We start from the raw sequence: 22,195 nt of genomic DNA, 5'->3' as shown, positions 1-22,195 counted from the left end.
AGGTAGGGGACATGCTGTGGTAGGGGACATGCTGAAATGGCCTTGCTGAAATGGCCTTAAGATTTATCACACACCACTTATGAAGGACTTTTTCAGCAAATTTGTGCTGTTAAGGTGGCCAGATTGACTTTTTTACTTTAATTTGTTCCACATAAAGCATTTTCCGAGCAGACATTTATTAAAAGATTGATCAATGAGGCCCATTGCATATTTGTTACTTTTTGAAAGTTATAACTATTTCAGGAACAATGCCGTCAGAAGATTTTATTAGAGTCTAGATCTTATTATGGCTAAATTTGGCTAAATGTCAAACTTAGATTTAATTCACATCAGAAAGCCACAATGGGCGTAAAGCAAAGGTCAAGGGTTAGGGACATCCCGAGGAATGCTACAGCCCTGGAATCCACTTAGTGCCAAGTGAACAACTCAGGACAATCAGGCTTTTTGGAACATTAGGGATCAACCAAGTAATGGCCCGCTCTTAGAAAGTGAACCATTGTGATGGCAAGGGACTTGATTGTGAATAATGGCATCACCTTCAGTCTTTACTATCCCTCATTACCATATTGGAAGCAGCCTCTGACACATGAATCACATTAATGCATGCGAGCCAGAAAGATATGAACGTCTGCTTTTGTTCCATCCAAAAAAAAAGAAGGAAAAAGGTAAGAAAGCAGCACTGGTTTATGAGCGTCATAAAACATTCATCAGCTTGTGCTTCAGTGTTTATTGAAGCGTTCTCAGAGATCCTTCTAAACAAAACAAAAAAAAGAAAGACAGGCTGCTGTCAAGTTCAGTTAATGTTTGTGGTAAATAAGAACCATTCTATCTGCGTTTGATAACGAAAAAAGCTACCAATGACGTGAAAATTGAAAGCTTTCTTGAAGGCCATACAGAAATCTTTGGCAGATTTGTTTAGTTCTTATTGTCGAGAAAGTGGTCCATGTCCTTCTTAATTATTAAGTGTGACATGATGGATTGTATTCTTACTGCGAGTGGACCGTTGGTGGTGATAGCCCCAAAATGACCTGCATCTTGGATGTGTGTTTTGCAGCATCTTCAAAGACAGCCATAAACCAATGTGCTGTTTAACATCATAGGCAAAGACTATTTTTTTTTTTTATACTCTTAAACACGACCTGTGTGGATTATGGAGTCTGTTGAGACAGTGATGTCCCAGCAGTCTGGCTGCCATTATGCTTTTTCAAACACCATGTGTTATGACCTCATGTGTATCCTCAAGTTGGGGAAATAAAGGCCTTCTTTTCTGTCATATCAAAGCCTAGTTTTGTGTTGAAATGTTAATGCCTATAAGTTATTTTAGATTAAGTATGTGCGTATGTGCTGCATATACTCTTTACAGGTCATGAAGACAGATGGTGCCTTGTCCATTTCGATAAACAGCCCAAGATTTTGGTGACACAATATCTGCCTGCTTGTGGTGCTGCAGGAGGAAGACCACGAGGTTGATGCACATATTCTCCGTCTTTTAATTGGAAACATTAGTCAGGCTAGCTTTAGCCAAGCATATGTGCACTGTCTGAATAACAGAGAGTGATTCCAAAGTATGCACTCCTTCTATTTTTTCTGGTTTGTACATAAACCGAAGGCATCAACAAGGGGAAAATTTTGTGCAATGCCTGATATATTGGCACTCATCTAGCCAGAGTGTGTGCTTATGCTCTTAAATTAATATAGTGTGAATCATCAATCATGGATTACACAGTCACTGTGCTTGCCATACTCTCCTTCAAAAATGAGGTGTAATAATTGCCTGATAAATACTTTCCATGGAATATAGTAACCTCTCGAGTCTCTTGCCTAAAAAATAGAGACAACCTGAGTGTTTGACATCACTTCAGTGTATCAGGGCAGGCCAGTTAAGCTATAAGCATTTGTTCCATTGGATCACCTCACAGCCATGCCATCTGGCAGTGAAGCAGGAAGTGCTTTATTACCATCCCACAATGCTTTTCTTCTTTTTCTCTGTTGGTAAATGGACTGCCACTAAAAGATCTGTTGGTCATAAAAAAGAGGCATTTCTAAAATTCCTTGTTACTGTGAATATTGTTGTACTATTGATTATTTAAGTCCTGATACTGTCACTTTCTACTTTACTCCCAGCACGGGTACAACTGCTTATTCATGCAATTATGTGCAATCAGCCAACCAGCAAATTGAGTGCTTCAGTGCATGTTTATATCAAAAGAGAGAAAAAGCACAGATCAGAATTGGATTATGTCTTGCTTTTTAATATTAGATATAGTGCTATATTATCTATGGAGTTTCTGTGAGTCTATTCACTTTTAGTATACTGTCTAGACTTTAAGAATTGGAATTCAATTTGTAAGTATTTCAATTTGGTGCAAGATTTTTTGCTCCCCACTGTTGTAAATAGTGATTATTTGCATGATCATAGTCTTCCTGTAAACTCAAGCCAGCCTGGCCATTCTTCACTGACCTTTCTCATCAATGAAGCCTTTCTGCTCCCAAAATTGATATTCGCCGGATGCACTGCTTTGTATTGACATTAGCGACTGTGAATATGTCAGGGGATCAGCAGTTTAAATAAACCAACATGGTACATAGAGCTATGTCTTAGTGAACATGTTTGATATTTAAAAACTAAAGCACATCACATTTGAATGCATGAATGCACTTCATTGCGCTGCTACTGCATGACTGGACGATTGGATGTACAGCTGTTTCTAATAAAATGGACAGTGCATATTGACATTGATACACTGATGACATATCTTTGTATGTTGTTTTACTGCTTGGATTAGCAATGCTTATGTCAGTACTAGAACATTTTTAGAGCATGAGAATCAGTTTTTTTCTTGCTGATGTGGGAGCTTTAATCTGAAGGTTGAAAGGCTATTGGTGCAGTCTGAAGCAGACAATAATTTCAGGGCATTTGTATGCGGTTTAGATTAGTGGTTTGTATGGTTTAATATAATAGTTGCCAGCATCTTGCAGGATGTGTCCCTGGTTTTCCCAGGCACCGGGATTTCCTCTGCATTTCCTTTAGATGAAGATCTCAACGTCGAATGTGAAGAAATTTCACATCCTCTCTGGATATCAGAACCAGATTTTTCTTAATGTCAAATATCCTAAAGCATTTTTGTTTTGGTTTTTTTCTGGAGTTTGTGGTGATTTTTTATTTTTTATTTTTTTTTTTTTAGTACAGGCTTTTTAAAAAAAACAAAAAAATAACACCTGGTTTGCTTTAGACAAAGCTCAATATTAAGGCTTTGCTGCATTTCCATCAATACAGCCACATCTGTTTTTGTTTTGAGAAGTTGAGGGTCTAGAGAATACCAAGCCTGTGTGTGTGTGTGTGTGTGTGTGTGTGTGTGTGTGTGTGTGTGTGTGTGTGTGTGTGTGTGTGTGTGTGTGTGTGTGTGTGGGAGCGGATATAGCTGGCTGGTTACGGGGTATTACCAACCGTGTGAGCCCTGCAATACCTCAGGGGCAACAAAAAAGAAACCAATGGCCCAAGCTGCAATGTTTTCATCTGTGTTGCTGTCTAGAAATGAGGCAGTCTGTCACCCTCTAGACTCAATAGAACTCACTCACATGATTTTTTTGGGCAGCAAAAATTGCGAAAATCAATTTTCTAAACTTTCCACTGCAGGCCCCAGTGCCTTGTTATTGTGCCGTATACATTAATTATACCTGCTTGTGCTTTTGACTGTCAGTTTGGCTTCAGACAGCTAAATCTAATGACTCCACTTTATAACACATAAACAAAACTGCAGAGGAAAAAGCAGGGTTTACCTTTCTCATATTTCACCTCCACAAACTCATGCTGTCTGGTTTCATGGAGAATCAGCTGTCAGGTTGCTGAAAGCTTGAGTGACATTTGGAAAAAAGACACCAAGTGTCCTGTCAGCACCTGTAAAGGAACTGAGTGGGACAGGTCAGGTGCCCTCAACTGTCAGTATAATTCACAGCACTATTTCAGATATAATTCATCTACATAGCATCCTGTATTTTCTTAATGTTCTTTTGTTTTAAATTTATTATTATTTTTTATATATATATATATATATATATATATATATATATATATATATATATATATATATATATATAAATATAAATATATATATATATATATATATATATATATATATATATATATATATATATATATATATATATATATATATATAAAATATCTGACTTGATGAAAATCTGACTTGATGAAAATAAAAGTTTTATTCCTAATTAACATATTTTTACACTGGAAATTGAAAACAAATCCGACCGTTTAATTAAATGTAAAAACCAAAACAAAACAAAAAAACAAACTCGCATTTGCATCTTATTTTGTCAGCAAAAAAGCATAGAGTCTTGCCTATGCCTAATACTTTAGGAAGATATGAGAATGTAGAGATCACTCCTGAGTTAGTCCAGAGTCTTAGGTTGTCTCTCATGGATTCTCCGCTTCACTTCACACCACTGGTTTTCAGAAGGGGCCTGTCAGACCTTTGCGATTGCCATATCTGAAGATTGATCCTGTGGTAATTGAACCTGTTTTGTGTGGATTTGAATGCCTGTTTTTAGATCATCGTCCTACTGAAAGAAGGATGTAAAATAAATGACACATTGGTAAAAATGGGTAAAGGTCAAGGTTAATTTTATTAACCTCAAACTGAAGATAATAGAGAAATCGAACCTTTAAATAAAGCTAATCAAATATTGAAAAAAATAATAATAATTTTGGGTAACCACATGAAACTTTACCTATTATAAGTATAGTAGTATAGTACGTCTATATAATTCTTGCACACAGTGAGTCAAGTTGACTGATTAATAAATTAATTTGTAAATTTACAGTTTATAACACTACAGTCACTGATGTGCACCTGCCAACCAGCGAATAAATAAATACATAAACAAGCACAGGCATGTCCCTATGACATTGTCCTTGTGGACAAACAGACATCTTTTTCCATAAAAAAATGCAACTATGGCCCCTTGCATTAAAAAAAACAAAACACAAACACAAAACACTTTCTGAATAATGCATAAAGGTTGATTGAACAGCATTAGTGGCTGTTGCCTCAAGGGTGAAGCATTTGACTCTGGCATAAGAAAATATCAGAGCGCGATTAAGCTTTGCGCAATTGGATTTAAAAATACTGACCCTGAGATAATTTGTAGGTCTTTGTGTTGAAACTGGGGTTTGTTGTAAAAAAAAAAAAAAAATGCCACTAAGCTCCGATTGTCTCCCCTGATACCTCTGATATAAAGAGGCAGATCTTTCAGCACATTGTTTAAATACCAGGGTTAAGTGCCATGGGTTTAACTAGATAAGTAGATATAAAATAAGTCTATAAATTATTCTTAAGTGGGTGCTTTCATTTGTTGTAACAGAGGATTCTTGAAAAGATTTGCAAACATACAGAGTTTTGGAGCTCAGCATGTGTGGCTGGGCCTAGTTAATCAGCAACAAGTTAGCAAAAATTTTGATCATATTGAATAAGTGAATTCAGCAGAACCCCACATTGTTTCACTCCAACCTGTGGAGATTACAGTCTGCCAGCTCAGCTCGTTACATTTACAATGATGCTTATAAAGTGTTCCAGCAGTGACTCCTGCTTCAGCTTTTATTTCCCAAGGCCATGTCTAGAGTCAAGAGTGCCACGTAAACTGCCTCATTCAGCATCTTTTATCTCCTGCTTTATGTTGTTAGCATGCTGTTCAATCTTAATTGCTGATTCTAGTAGACAGGAAAAAGAACCAGGTTTTGCCTTCAAAGAGAGGCTTGTTAATCCGAGGTTTTATGTGCGGGAAGCCGATCACCCCCAGTTTCCAAAGGTAAATTAAAAAGCATGAACAACATTAAATCCAGTCCTACACCGTTTAACTTTCTAACATGTAGATTATTATATATAGTGTATACATTCATGGAAATTGCTACAACATGCTGCTGTGCAGTTTAAGCAGCAAACTTTACTTTAAGCTTCATGGTGATGCAAAATTTAAATATCATTATCACTATGATCAATAATGACTAAAAATTGGAGTGTTGAAGAATTATGCCCTGGTGCCATCTGCACAGCAAAGTCAAACATCCCTAGCGCATGTGTGGGAGCATATCGTTTTGATGCACCAGTGAAATCCAACTATTTCCAGCACGTGCGTGGTATATTTCTAACCCCGGGCACTCTGCCCATGCCAGCTGCATTCGATATTCATTTTTAGAAGCCAGCGTTGTCTGGCTGGGCGTCTTTTTCGTCTGTGCACTATCTTTACTCCTCTGTTGCGCCAGCCGAGAAACCCCTTAGGGGAACAAGTTGCTGAACCGGAGCGGGCCAGGTTGCCTGAGGGGGGACGCGTGCACAAAACACACACAGGCTGTGAGTGTGTGTGTGTGGGGGGGGGTGTCGTGTTTCTTTGAAGTGGAACCTTAGAAACGATGTTTACTCTTTTGGGAGGCAGTCAGCGCAAGAATGCTTATGTAATGATGGGACGCACGAGCAGACAAATGCGTTTCACAATCCCCACACTGTAGAGTTCAAACCTAAACCATGTTTTCCTTAGTGCCCACGCTCATGAAGGATAGTGATCTTTAGACTGGTGACTTATGTAAAGCACTCACAAGACTTATACTTGTCATTCTTGGATACGATCCACTTACTTGTATTCCAAGGAGAGGTCATTAATCAGAGTGGGACATTTGCAACATGTTATATGCTAGATTTAGTTTTTGTGACTCATTATTGAGATCATTTTTGAATACTTCTGTTTTACAGAGCCAGAGCTGAACGTCCCGCGGGCTGTAGACAACATCGGCAAACAATTGCACAACACATCCAGGAGACGCAGGCATGCCGGAGACGATGATTACAACATCGAGGTGCTTCTCGGTGTTGACGACTCTGTGGTGCGCTTTCATGGAAAGGAGCATGTACAGAACTACTTGCTCACCCTCATGAACATTGTGAGTATTGTCAAGTATGAAAGGCTTACAGTTTAATAACTCCAGTCCCTCCAGTCCCTTCTTCTACAAACACACACACCCACACGTATAAATAAATAATTGCACTCCATAGACTGTAGACAATAATCTCAAACCCAAGATTAAAGACTCTTCCAAATGTGTAGAAGGTGAGCTACGATAAGTGCTATTTTCCTCCTGATGTGATTTTAGAGTGCTCCTGTTTATAGATTGGATATGTAAAATTCTTGCTTCTCAACCCTGAGGCTTGGTTTGGTTGATTTATGGTATTAAATGTATGGTGTCTATTTCCCAGGCTATTACATGTAGGCATTTTTATTGAAGCAGCAATTCGGCAGCATAACAGAGGACTTGTATTTTCCCCAAAACAAAATAAACCCCTCCATTCATGGAAGTCTGGAAGACTCTTTAAAAATGATGTATAAATTTGCAGTTTCAAGCTTTGTGGTTTTGCCTCCCTCTATGTGAACCATCTTTTTTATTTGCATAGATTCCTGGAAAATAAGCTGATATTGTTAGTGAAGATAATAGACTTTGTTCTTCTTGTATGAAAATGCCTTCTTCCAGTAGATGTCCCTGGTGTACTTTGCACACGTCTGTCTTTAAAACCCAGCGTATCGTGGCGTTTAATGAGCTGTCCACTAACGAGTCGCTAATCGCATGCCAGCATGTCCACTACCCTCACTGTGCCACATCCATATTTTCTAGCACTTATCCTACTATACATTGTTATTCCAATCACAAAGCATAAAAAAATATCCTGTTTGTGTTGTTTATGGCAATAGGGTTCTCCTGCCAACCTCTCCAAACTCTTTGTCATGCAGAGTGGAAACAGATCACTGTCAGGGTTGGATGGTTATAGAAAAAAGAAGCATTTTTAATTGCCTTTCAGAATTTTAATAGTTTTTTAATAAGCCGCAATTAGAACTGATCCTTGTTGTTTGTTATGTATTGCCACCTGAAGCACTCTTTTGAATTGGCTGAACACTCCAACTTCCAACAACCTCTTCCTCCACTTTCAATCCACCTTTCTAACAACATTACTGTTAAAAGTACACACACACACACACACACACACACACACACACACGCATGATGTATTTCAATTACATGTAAGTGCTCTATTTGATTTAGTCACAGAAATTCATACTTAAACTTAGCATTTCTTTAAGCTTCAACATCACGTTCAGTTAACGTGAATAAATTAATTAAACGTTATGTAAACTGATGAACTGTAATGTAAGCTTGCAATACATAGAAATTACTCTTTTTAATAACTTATTACTTACTTTATATAACTATCTTACATTTCCTTAATTCTATTAAATAAATGGTCAATAACATAGCATTTTCGAACATTTATTTTTTGTACTAAATTTCTTCTGGAGTAAAAAAAAAAAAAAAATAAAAAAGCAGCAGGACATAATGCAGTACTTACATTAAAGCAATTGTTGAAAAACCTGTGTGCCAACATGTAACAGGGATCAACAAGGAACCAAATCTAACATTAAACATAATGTGACAAAACTGTAACATTGAAATATGAAACATTATTTTCACATTAACATTGAGATGTCATTGCATGGCACAGTAATCAATTTGCACTTTCTCCTATACTGGAACTGGCATTTGACTGACTGTCACAAATGTTGGAATAATGTCACTCACATATCTCAAAACTCACACATCTAAAAGTAAAAAAAAAAAAAAAAAAAAAAAACAAGACCAACGCTTTTACAAAGAAAATGCAAAAATGTGGAATGATGTAACACAGATGACGTTTTGTTTTGTAATTAGATGAGATTTTTTTGTAACAAAGTTGCAGCTTGAAAATTCGTGTTTTACACAAAGTCTTTAAATGTAGCTTATGTTCATATAAAGTCTATATATATCGATATAAATATGATGCATACACTCAACCATGTATATCTTACAATGAAGTTACACATATTTGTTAATAGATTTGTTTTAATGAGAAACCCTATAAACGTTTACATTTAATGAACAGTCATGTGTTTGATTGAGAGTTAGCATATTAGCAAAGTAAAAGTTTACATTAAGGGGACAAAGCTCTTAAAAAAATCATAAATATGTAATCTGTAAAACATCAAAACCAAGATATTTATTAAATCAAGACGAAGTCAATCATAAAATGTTTAATTGTAAATCCTTTATAAAATGTTATACAAAAATGATAAAATTAATAAAAGATATATCAAATATCTTACCTTGTAAAATCCACACATTTTTTCATCCCAATCCTCCGTGTCGCTGAGTCAGTATTGCCGGAAGTACAATGACTTGCTGCCATTATGTTTCTTTTTCTTTCACACAAATGTAAGGCGCAACAAGTGCAGCGTATTTAATTTTACCAGGTTGGTTTCAGATTTATTCCATATATTTTATGAAAGAGTAATATTTGAAATATATAAATAGCATATTTACACAGGTGTGCCTTAGGCTGGCCACAATAAAAGGCCACTCTAAAATGTGCAGTTTAACTGTATTGGGGGGTGGGGTCCGAAAACCAGTCAGTATCTTGTGTGACCACCATTTGCAGTTGCATTTTAGCCTGTTCAGTGAAAACCGGGATTCATCCGTGAAGAGAACACCTCTCCAAAGTGCCATCGATTGTGACCATTTGCCCACCCAATTCGGTTACGAAGACAAACTGCAGTCAGGTCGAGACCCGGATGAAACATCTGTGGCGTTGTGCTGTGTGATAAAACTGCACATTTTAGAGTGGCCTTTTATTGTGGCCAGCCTGAGGCACACCTGTGCAATAATCATGCTGTCTAATCATCTTGAGCTGCCACACCTGTGAGGTGGATTGATTCTCTAAGCAATGGAGAAGCACTCACTAACACAGATTTACACAGATTTGTGAACAATATAAAAAAAATAAAATAGGCCTTTTGTGTACATAGAAAAGATCTTAGATCTTTAAATTCAGCTCAGGAAAATTGGGGGGAAAACAAAAGTGTTGCGTTTTAAATTTTGTTCAGTATATATATATAAACAGCAAATACTCCCAGAATAATTGTAATGTTTAAGAAAATGTTCATTACAATGACACAACAGAATAAACATAAAAATAAGCGGTTTTCTCAAATGTATTTAATACTAAAAAAGCAAGCAAAAAATGGGTATAATCCTGAGGTATTTCTTTTCCGGCACTCTGCTATTTTGCAGTTTAATGACAAGCACAAAGAAGAGCCTAAATAAGTTAATTCCCCTGCATTTACATTTATGCATTTGAAATTACGGAGTAACACATGAGCTCTCAGGATGGATTTGGACTTTACTTATTGCCAACAGTCAGCTACAATAACAGGTTGCATTTGATCACCATCACCGCACGCCTTAACATCGTTTAGCTGTAATAAATGGACATTCGATGCCCCCCAGATGAGGCTGGGTTCCCCGTTTGAGTCTGGTTGTCAGAGCTCGGGTGACTATATGAGTGAGGACTCAAATGCAGGATGCCACAGGAGAAATGTAAAAACAGGATTTAATATAAAAAGTGGAGCAAAGGGGCAAAGGCAAAAACACAATCCAAAAACAGTCCAGGGTCAAGGCACAGGCAAACAGGGCAATACAGGGAAGACAAAAACAAAAACACTCCAAAAAATCCAAAACCTGCAAACAGAACAATACAGGGCAGAGCAAAACACAAACCAAAAAAACAGTCCAGAGTCCAAACCAGGTAACTAGGGAGGCAGAGCAGAACAGGGATCAGGAACAGGGTCAGAAACAGGGTCAGAAACAGGGTCAGAAACCAGGGCAGGCAGGGTGACAAGAGTAATCTTAGGGGCTAGGGAGCCGTTAGGATAATCTGGCTAAAGTCTTGGTTGTCCTTAAATACCGGATGGCGCGGGAAAAACTTCAAGATGGCCGCCGACCCGGAAGTGCTCGCCGCGGAACCGGATAGGCGTGCAGTGTGCCTCGGAGATCTTGACACTGGTTCCTCTTAAGGTTTTTTTTAATGCCATCTCAGGGAGGTTTTCCTTACCTCGCTCATTGTGGAAAAACCTACACTTCTAATGAACAATCTTATTCATTCTTTCTTACCACATTATCTGTGAAAATCTGGTTTAAGACAATTTGCATTGTTAAAAGCGATATACAAATAGAAATTAATTGAATTTGGCAGACCTTCATATAACAGCAGACATGCCTAATATAAGCATAAGACTAAAATCTCAAATTACTTTCTAGGAGTGTATTAATGTTGAATAATCCCATGAGCAAATTCTACATTAACATCTGTATGACACCAGTTTCACATAGTAACTAATTCCATAACACATCAGGTATCTCATATATTGTGTTGTACTTTAATGTATCATGAATGCTGTTACACAATATATTAAAGTATATGTATCCTGATCATAAACTTTAGGATAGTAAGTTAAAAAAGCTTGTTTTTCATAGGTTTTTACATATATTTAATTATATACAGTATGTTTTAAACATCCAGTAGCCAAATGGTGTTTACACTCATTTTTTTGCAGCAGAGATTTGTTACGTTTATATAGATTTTTGGTAACACAAAGGCTGCAAAATAGTGTCAGGCAGTGATCTTTCCTGTTAGGTCATGCTTAATTGGTTTCTGCTATCCCACACCTCCTTAATCATCTCAGAAAGAGGAGGTGGTGTTAGGGCTTTTTAATGATCTGAGCTATTGTGTGATCAGTTCAGTTTCCTAGAAATGTTACAGTTTCCTAGAGACTCCTACTGATTTGGAAGTCAGACTTGTTTTTGTTTTTTTGTCTTTTCTGACAAGATGTCGATTACTTGTTGTTGCTGATGAAAGTAATTTCCAAGAAGTGTATATACTAGTATATATTTTATTATTTATGAGAAACTATCATGTGGCAGCAGTGCAGTGTATGAAACTCATACAGACCCAGGTGAAGAATTTTCATTCTTATTGATACTATATCAACTTTAAAAAAGCATAAAAATGTGAACTCAGTGGCTTTGACCATGATTATTGGTTGTGTGTTGTAAACTGATAATTATTTTATTATTTCTACATATAACATTACTTTTGAGTTGCATAGAATAGTGTGAAAATATCCAGTGCTGCTATACCAACTCAAATATCCACTATTTACAACCACAGTGAGCAGACAAGCATCTTAAAAATCACAACTCATTAATCCTTGAGGTGGAAAAGCTTCAGCAGCCGAGCACCACATTACGTTCTACTTCTGTCAGCCAAGAATAGGAATCTGATCTTCAGTGTGTGCAAAAACTGGAATCGGAAAAAGGTCACCTCGGGCCTCGTTCGTAAACGGTACACACGCTCAATAATGCGTCTGGAATGTACCTACACAACCTCCCACCTCGAAACTCTGATTTAGAAAGAAATACTTTGAGCATATTTGTACGGAAACTGTGACTCATGAGTAGGTCCTTGCATAACATTTTAAAAGAGTGGGAATTGATAACACCCTGCAAATATTTGTAGAATTGCAGCCAAATGTGCAAATCGCTACACTCACGTTAAAAAACATGATAGAATATTTATTTGTCACATATACATTACAGCATGGTGAAATTTGTTCTTCACATATCCCAGCTTGCTGACCCATGATACAGCACCCCTGGAGCATAGAGTGTTAAGGACCTTGCTAAAGAGCCCAAGAGTGGCTGCTTGGCGATACCGGGGCTTGAACTCCTCACTTTCCGATCAGTAACCCAGCACCTTAACCACCAGCTACCACTCCTATGATATACAATTAGGCTGTATCAGAATAATTGCATATAGACCAATTTTATTTTTATTCTTGAGTTTGCCAAAGAACAAGGCAAAGCATGACATCACTGATGACTAATGATCTGATTTCAATGAAGTGTTATCCAATCAGAACTATGTGCTACGTTATGACCGAAGTTTTAACAACTTCATAACAACATCCCAGCGATTTATAAGTATGCCAGCTATACTACTTTAAACTGTCCAGCTTGCACATCAGATTTTCTTTACATGGAGGGTATAAAGGCCAACATCAAAGGTAAAGTTTAAAGCATCGCTTTCCTCAATGCAATCAGAGCAAGTGATTGTGCTCTTGTCGCTATACGGGTGCACAGTCAGGATGTGTTTGGCAGCCAAAAGCAATTTCGTCATCTCTACCCACCAGATGAGCGTAATCTTCCCGCCATGAGAATGCAAGAGGACAGAGAGCTTTAAACATGAATAGCTTGACTACTCGATTTACAGACACAATCCCTTTTATTTATTTATTTTTTGTCCCAAGTTTTTTTGCAGAGAGAATTCCTTTGTCTCTAAACACAATTTTTTTTTTTCCCCCAAAATCCTTTTTTTTTGTTTTTTTTTTTGTTTTTTTCCTTTTTGATCATCTATGGATATTTGTGATCATTTAAAAATATATTAAAAAAGTGATTTATAAGGCAGAATGGCTATAGATCATCTTGTTTTTCTGCGCATGCCATTTACTAACACGCTCACTGTGGAATCTATGCAAAGTTTTAAAAACAAGGCCCTTGCTCTAATGAATTTTGCAGATGGTAAGGTCAGAATGAATCCATGAACTCATCCTGTCTTGGGTCAACAGTTCAGGGTGGTGGTGGTGCTGGAGGTGTAATAATGAGGGGAATGTTTTCTTGGCAGACATTGGTTTCTTTGATACCAAGCAAGCATTGTTTGAATGCCACAGCCTGTGTAAGTTTTGTTTCTGACCATCTCTTTATAGCCACAAATTACTTTCTACTTCTAACATAGAAAATGTGCCAAGTCACAAAGTCATCTCACACTTCCATGAAAATGGTAATGAGTTCAGTGAACTTCAGGGACCTCCAGACTCACTAGATACGAATCCTTTGGGATAGTTTGGAACAGGAGATCCACAGCATGAATGTGCTGCTGACAAAATCTGGTCCAATTATATGATACTCTAATATAGCCATGGACCATAAAACTGTTTTCGAGACATTCTGAAAGCCACAAGGTGAAGAATTGAGGCTTGTCTGGGCAAAAGGTCATAGAGGTTCTAATAAAGTGGCTTCGGTCTTGTTTTGCCATCTAAAAGATTCAGGCTATAAAACATTGCAGCAAGACCTCTGTGAAAAGCAGCATTCAGCAGGTATATTGTCTTCCTTTGCATGTCTTTTCATTGTATTTCTCAATATTTTAAGTTCTTATCTCTGAGTTTGTCATTAAGGAAACCTGTAGCTCAGATATTAGTACAGTGTAAAAAATGTTCTGTGCTAGATATGAATTCCTAAGAGATCTTTAGTTTTCTCTCCTTTCTGTTAATCATTGCACTATATTTTTTTATACATGTACAATTGAATTTTTGGGCTCTTGTTTTTGATGCGTTTAAAATAATAGCTTATAAGAATTGTGTTTTAATCAGTATTCTGTGCAATGCTGTTCCATGTCACTGTGTAACGGTAAGGCCGGTGTCACATGCACTGTATAGGTGTAATGAAATGGCATATACATGATATTATAAATATACTAAAAAACGACAAAGGCGAAAGATTTTTATCTGAATGGGTTTGATAAATCTGTGTTTCTCAATAAGGCTTGTGTGCAGGAGTTTAATTAGAGCAGAAATGGGATAGACATCTGCTGTCAAACAAGACTACAGCACACCCAGACTGCTTAGCCACCTGGCTATTTAGTAAACACTGAATAATTCTGTGTGTGTATGGATGATCTGGGGGATTTCAGACACAGAGTCTGGCACACATGGCTGCACTTTAATTGTTTAGTGGATTATAAAGTTTGCTCAATAATATAGTGAACATTAGGAACAAAATGGATTTACACGCCCCCAATTGACGCATCATTTAATCTATTTGTGAAGATGCTCTGGGGTTTAATTGAAATGTAACCATATATCTGACAAAAAGTCATTTGATGGTTTAGCTATACAGATATATCACTAGAGTTTGGCTTGTTTTGTCACTTAAAATGTTTACCATATTCTGTGCCTTAGGATAAAAATGAATACTAAACATTATGCCTTTCATAGTTTATAATCGTATATTCTATAAGTCGTTCTCTATATCAGGGGCTGAATAATTTAACAAAATTGTGAGACTTTTGGCTGGGATTATGGAATAGGCATCAAGGGCCTTTGAGACTCTGTGCCTCCCCACTCTGAGCCACACAGCAGCCTCTAAGCTATGTGAGGAAGGAAAAACAGCTGTGTTTAAAGGACCTCTGTATTACCGGCACAACACTGGGGCCCTTTCATCATTCGTCTTGTAGCCACACCTATTAACGCCATCATATTACTCCCCTCACCTCCTACTTGTACTCTTCACCTTATAAGAGCACTGTGAATTAAAATTTGTTTAGCATTCATGCAACTGCTGCTTTGTAGAGACGCTTGCTGGTACTGCGTTATGTAAAAGGATAATGCCACCCCAGTGTAGTTAATTGTAAATCTTTTTTTTTTTTTTTTTTATAACTGCTTCTATGGATAAAAGGGAGACTGTTCTAACTAGCTTTCCATAAGCTTTCACTCATTAACAACACTGAAGGTTAAAGCTAAACATGTCCTTTAAAGCAGAACAGCGCTGGATCTAAAATTAGGTCACGCTATGACAAAATAGCGCCGGGAAATATAGGATTCCTACGATGTCACATCTGCTCGTAGTTAAAAAGGAAATATTTAGTTAGATGCATTAGCCTGCATGGTAGCAGCAATTGTGTTGAATAATCTTTCTAAAGAGGGAGATCAAATGTAGGCTGTAAATGAGCTGCCTACACAAGTGTGACTTTCTATAAACTGATCATTGCATGCAGTTGTTAAAAATGAGAAAAATTCTAATTGTGATTTATTTGTCTTTTGAAAAGAAAATGACCAGAACACATGTATAGACAATTTAGAGTAAAAGCACTCTTTTACATAGTCTGTGTATTCTAAAACTGGAATCTTTTTCTCAACAGGTATGATGAAATTTGGATCGACACATAAAGAAATCAGTTTTGGGCGATTAACATATTACAGCACCCGAACAGCCACGCTGATTTTTTTTTCAGCCACCATGTTATCTCTCTTCACCATCACACACTTGCTATTTTTAAAAAAAAGCACACAGTGATCCTTGTTAGCAGCACATCACGCACGAGAAGTAATCTTTAATTTACCCTCCGCTCATTAGTAGTTACTCAGTAAATGCCGACATACATCCCGTTTATGCAAGGTCCTTTGTTAATTTTACCTGCCAGATGAATCAGAGACAAGCACAGACAAAATACAGAAGCTTTTTGTAATATTTATTAGTAAAACTACCATTTACAACTGTATATACATAAAAAAAAAAGTAGACAAAAATGACCAAACTTAACATCCACCGAACCCTTTACACTGTTACACAAAAAAAAAAATCATCTGTAACCCTGAGCAGGTTAAAACGCTTGCAGAAGAATAAGTGTGATATAACATTGTTTATTATACATTTTTATCACCCAGACCTGAATATCAGTTTCAGTTTCAGCCTTCCAATACATAGTACGTTAGTGTGCAAAATAAATATTCCTATCCACTTCTTGTACTTGCATTTTTGAATACTGTTTTTTGCTTGTGCTCCATTCCAGCACTTTTTTTTTCGTCAGCTTTACCCATGCCTGCCTACGCCATCGGCAGGACTAATAATAGTTACGTTTACAGCTCATAGAAATTCAGCTTCCTAAAAGAAATCTACCTGTATGACTCACATTATTTTCTCATCTACCATGATGGGTGTTGATTGCAACGTTTTTTTGACACCGAAAAATGTGTGACAGACTTCACACACATCAAGAAAAAGCTTTAAAATCATTGTGCAGTTGTAATTGAGGCTAAATAAAGCTGGATAACATTACAACATAACCTACTGAGAAGATATGAGTGAGTCACACTTTCAATATGTTGGCAAATCACACGAAAGCGATGTGTGACCAACTCTAATGTTAACGTTATTTGGATTGTTAATTGTTTTTAAATGGCAAAAAACATTTTATCTACAGTATGTTTCAAACATCTGGAAAAGTGTAATGTTTTGGAAAGTGGTAGCTCAGTGGTTAAGATGCTGGGATTCTGACTGGAAGATTATGAGTTCAAAGCCCAAGCTGCCACTACTAGGCACTTAAGCGAGTCTCTTAACCACCAACTACTCACTTGTATAAACGAGATGATTGTAAGTCGTTCTGGATATGTGTGCCTGTCAAATGCAGTAAATGTAAAACCAGTTACATAAATCTTTTTCTATTTTTACATATGCTCTGTAGACTCAATATCATAAAGATTTTATTTGTGCGCATTAAATAAATAGCTCACAGATATTTAGTTGGAACCAGCATAAAAAACAAAAACAAAAAACAGCTGGCAGGTTTAGTTGTTTAATTATTTACATTAAAACAATCCAGTTCAGATTTTAGGAGTCATGAGTCAGCTCCTAAATTTACTTTGACATTTTACATTTGTGGCATTTGGCAGATGGACTTATGCAGAGTGCCATACAAGAGTGCTTTAAAATCTCCACCAATATATACATAATAATCCTAGATTATTAGAACTCAGACTAAAAATACCATCAGTCTTAAACTGTGAGTGCTGTGAGAGACATATAGTTTCTTCATCCATCATGTAGAGTGCCTGCTTCCAGCATGCAGGTGCATGGAACCATTGCGTTGCCAAACCTGCTGCTTTGGTGCTTCTGGCATGCAGCATTATAAAATGTTCCTGGGTTTTCTTGGATGTTTTGGGATGGAAAACATAGTCAGCTGCATTTGTTCTCACTAAAGTTTATATTTCAGGAACACTGAGTGTAGCTTTAGAAGTCAAACGGAATAACCTCGTTGCTCCATGGAAATAAAAAAGTATACGAAGCGTGTTGTCTTTCCACCAAATATAATTAGAAGGTGTCTTTATTGCGCTACAAATTGAAGCAATATTCTGCAAACACTCGGCTGCAAATTAAATATCAGTGTCAGTCCTGAGGACACATGATTGAACTGAACATGTGATTCTCAAGCCCTGCCTGAGCTGGTTGAAGTTTAAAGCACGTATAATGATATAAATGCTTTAAGCTTGGGGTTTACTAAGTCTGTGTTTTCTCAAAGCAAATATGCAATGCCCATTGGGCTTCATACACCACTTCTATAAATATTTGATTTATATTTGATTAAATTGCCTGCTGAACAGGTATGCAGGGATTTTGTAAAAAAAAAAGCCAGGCTTTTTCCATGGTCATGTAACACTAATATCTTTGTCCAGTTACTATATTGTTTTATTCAAAGATCCTGGCCTTCTTATGCTGGAGGATAATAATTTGGTTGCTAAATACAATGCACAGGGTTAGCAATTTGATTAGTATTTGGAGGAAGTCATCTATGCTCTGTTTTGTTCTGTATATTTATCTGAATCACATATGTTGTTGCAGGTGAATGAGATATACCACGATGAGTCACTGGGTGTGCACATCAATGTAGTTCTTGTGAGGATGATCATGCTCGGCTATGCAAAGGTAGGACTCTCCAAACTTAACCAAGTCTGCATACAATGTGAAAAACACAAACACAAATATCGACCTGAGTTTTTCTGTATGAAACAGTAAGTAATGCTTTGTTTTGGCACCTCTAAATAAATAGAGACACTAATTTTGCCTTCAAATCTTCCCCTCAGTCTATAAGCCTTATCGAACGTGGGAACCCATCCCGGAGCTTGGAGAATGTGTGCCGGTGGGCCTTCGTGCAACAGAAAGAGGATCCCGATCACTCCGAGCACCACGACCATGCCATCTTCCTCACACGCCAGGGCTTCGGCCCTACAGGCATGCAGGGTAGGAAATCTCCCTCGCAGACCTACTTCACTTCATCATCTCTACATTTCACACCTCAACGATTCACACTTGGATGTTTACCTTTACATAAATTTACACCTTTTCACATTTTCAGCTGAAGTAGCATTCAGAACACATATGAACCGAGATTCACTTGAAGATAGAGATGCATAAAAAATGTCCAAAAAATGTTAATATTACCTGCACATTAGGCTATTTATTTACTTTTCTATGTAGGTACAGATAAAACTATTTAATACTTGTTGGAAAGCGTGAAATGTTATAATAACTTCAAGTCTATTTCTATATTGTCTCAAAGCAGCTTTTCAAAATGTAAGAATTATAAAACAAGAATTTTAACAATTGGACTATGTGTATCATCCCTGATGAACATGCCTGGGGTGACTGTGGGATGGAAAAACTCCCTTATATTGCATGAGGAAGAAACCTTGTGAGGAACCAGACTCTCAGTGTGACGCCTGTGGGGAACCCATCCAATAGTGTGAAACCGCAATACAAACACCAGAGAGTGAGAAATATCATGAGCACCAGAGTGTGTGATTATAAGTGATGTCCTTTCTACATTCTAATACAGTCAAAATATACCTCACAAATAAATAGCAGCATATATATATATATATATATATATATAGAGAGAGAGAGAGAGAGAGAGAGAGAGAGAGAGAGATATATAGAGAGATATATAGAGAGATATATAGAGATATATAGATATATACAGTACAGACCAATAGTTTGGACACACCTTCTCATTCAAAGAGTTTTCTTTATTTTCATGACTATGAAAATTGTAGATTCACACTGAAGGCATCAAAACTATGAATTAACACGTGGAATTATATATGGAATTATATACATAACAAAAAAGTGTGAAACAACTGAAAATATGTCATATTGTAGGTTCTTCAAAGTAGCCACCTTTTGCTTAGATCACTGCTTTGCACACTCTTGGCATTCTCTTGATGCCTACTTTGAAGAACCTACAATATGACATATTTTCAGTTCACTTTTTTGTTATGAATATAATTCCACATGTGTTACTTCATAGTTTTGATGCCTTCAGTGTGACTCTACAATTTTCAAAGTCATGAAAATAAAGACAAATAAAGACACACAAGTTGTGTCCAAACTTTTGGTCTGTACTGTATATATATATATATATATATATATATATATATATATATATATATATATATATATATATATATATATATATATATATATATATATATATATATATACAGTATATAAAACCAGAGAGCATGGAGCATGTGGCAGTACAATATGTTTATCAGTAGTTCTCAACACCAAGGCTGTATGCAGTATAACAGATTGCTGTGTTTGGCCTTCAGAAATCTGGTTTTTCAATTAGCAATTTTCCACAGCAGGTGTTGTTTTATTGCATTCGGTAATTTGTAACCATTACATTTTACTTATGCTGAGTACCTTATCATCTTATCAAGTCAAGTCAAGAAGCTTTTATTGTCATTTCAACCATACTGTATATAGCTGACACAGTACAACGTGAAGTAAAACAACATTCCTCCTGAACCCTTGTGCTACATACAACAACAATCACACAAAACACCGGGCTAAGGACTAGTGTCCTCACCACATAAAGTGCATCTTGTGCAACCTGGTGCAGACACATACACAAAACACAAAATACAAAATAGCACTGCCAGTAAACCTGTTGTATATTGCACATTGCGGTGTGTAAAAGACGTAAAGTGAACATTGTAAGTAACAAAAAATGTAAACAAAATGTTGTGCAAAAGAGCAATAGCAGCAATCCCAAAAAAAAGATGTGCAAAAATGGCATGTAAACAGTTTATTGTAATGAAGTAATGTAATATGAGTGGTACTAAAGACATAGTTGTGTGAAGTGAGTACGAGTGTGTGTTGAGTCCGGGTTGTACCGATCAGTCACACAGTTGTGTGTGTGTGTGTGTGTGTGTGTGTGTGTGTGTGTGTGTGTGAGTTTCAGTTCAGTTCTGTGTTGAGTAGCCTGTTCTGTTACACAGTCTGGTTGTGACAGCACGAATGCTTCGGAACCGCTTTCCTGATGGCAGGACGGTAAAGAGTGTGTGTGATGGGTGTGTGTGGTCGTCCACAATGCTGTTGACTTTGTGGATGCAGCATGTGGTGTAAATGTCCATGATAGAGGGGAGAAAGACTCCGATGATCAGCTGTCCTCACTATCCTCTGTAATGCTCTCAATGGTCCCTCTGTAGAACGTGTTCAGGATGGGGGAGGGAGATGGGCTTTTCTCAGACTTCTCAGGAAGTAGAGACGCTGCTGGGCTTTTTTGGTGATGGAGCTGGTCTTGAGTGACCAGGTGAGGTTATCCGCCAAATGAACACCAAGGAATTTGGTGCTCTTGACGATCTCAATGAAGGATCCATCGATGATCAGTGGAGAATGGTCGCTCTGTGCTCTCCTGAAGTCAACAACCATCTCGTTCGTTTTGTCGACGTTCGGAGACAGGTTGTTCGCTCCACACCAGGCTGTTAACAGTTGCACCTCCTCTCTGTATGCTGACTAGACAAGTATTTTGCTTGTTACTGTATAGCAATGAACATCAAAGTCCTCAGTCATGTTAGCATTTCAGTCTTTAGCTTTTACCCATTTTTTTTCTTTCAACTGTTTGAGACCGTTACGTGATTTCCAGCTTTCCTTTTGTGCATGTAAACAGTTTAGAATGATCCATTTTCAAAATGAAAAAATAAACAAATAAAGAGAAGAAGCAGTAGTACACCAAAAATCAGGCAAATGGTACAGGGAAAGTATAATAATATACTTAATTGCCATGGAGACACCTAACCACTTACGATCCTGATATAATGTCGGCCAAACTGTGAGAAGCATCAATTTGTTTTGAATCTCTTTGTACTGTATGCTGTAGCACTATGATTTGTCTTCACTGGAGCTAATGGGCCCAAACCTATCTAATCAAGGCAGTGCCCCTGTGGACAATGTGAGGTCTATGAAGACATGGGTTGTCAATCATTGTCAACAATGTCTCTAGGTTACGTATGTAACCCTAGTTCCCTGAGAGAACGAGACGCTGCGTCCGAACGCTTTGGGAACTCGACTGCGTTGTCCATGCTCTGAGTAATGAGTCCAATCAGTCAAAATTAAAGACAGGCTGTCACCGGCACACAGCCAGGGAGTATAAAGTGCACATGGAGAGAAGAGTGCTTCAGCTTTTGTAACCGTGAAGGAAAGGATGAAGGGGCATAGGAGCTGTGGCACAGGAGACTCCAGAGGACCAAGCCTTAGAGGCTGCCACACTCCGGGTCAGGTGATCTCTGAACCTGAATCGAGTGTGGAGACCACAGGACCCATAAGAAGACACGATAGAGTCAATAACCCACCTGCTGAGCATCTGCTTAT

General features: G+C 37.4%; 1 protein-coding gene across 2 annotated transcripts in view; it reads left to right on the top strand.

The window, feature by feature from the left end:
- adamts3 (ADAM metallopeptidase with thrombospondin type 1 motif, 3) overlaps window positions 1-22,195 on the top strand; it is an 82,113-nt gene that overhangs the window by 21,035 nt on the left and 38,883 nt on the right. For both annotated transcript variants that reach the window (XM_083526805.1, XM_083526806.1), the window contains exons 5-7: window positions 6,768-6,955; window positions 18,383-18,466; window positions 18,625-18,781. In XM_083526805.1, coding sequence (XP_083382931.1) covers window positions 6,768-6,955; window positions 18,383-18,466; window positions 18,625-18,781 — 429 coding nt within the window. The remainder of the gene's footprint in view (window positions 1-6,767; window positions 6,956-18,382; window positions 18,467-18,624; window positions 18,782-22,195) is intronic.

The sequence above is a fragment of the Silurus aristotelis genome (assembly GCF_946808225.1).
Source record: "Silurus aristotelis genome assembly, chromosome: 23".
In the NCBI taxonomy this organism is placed as follows: domain Eukaryota; kingdom Metazoa; phylum Chordata; class Actinopteri; order Siluriformes; family Siluridae; genus Silurus; species Silurus aristotelis.
This window is presented reverse-complemented; position numbering and strand designations above follow the sequence as displayed.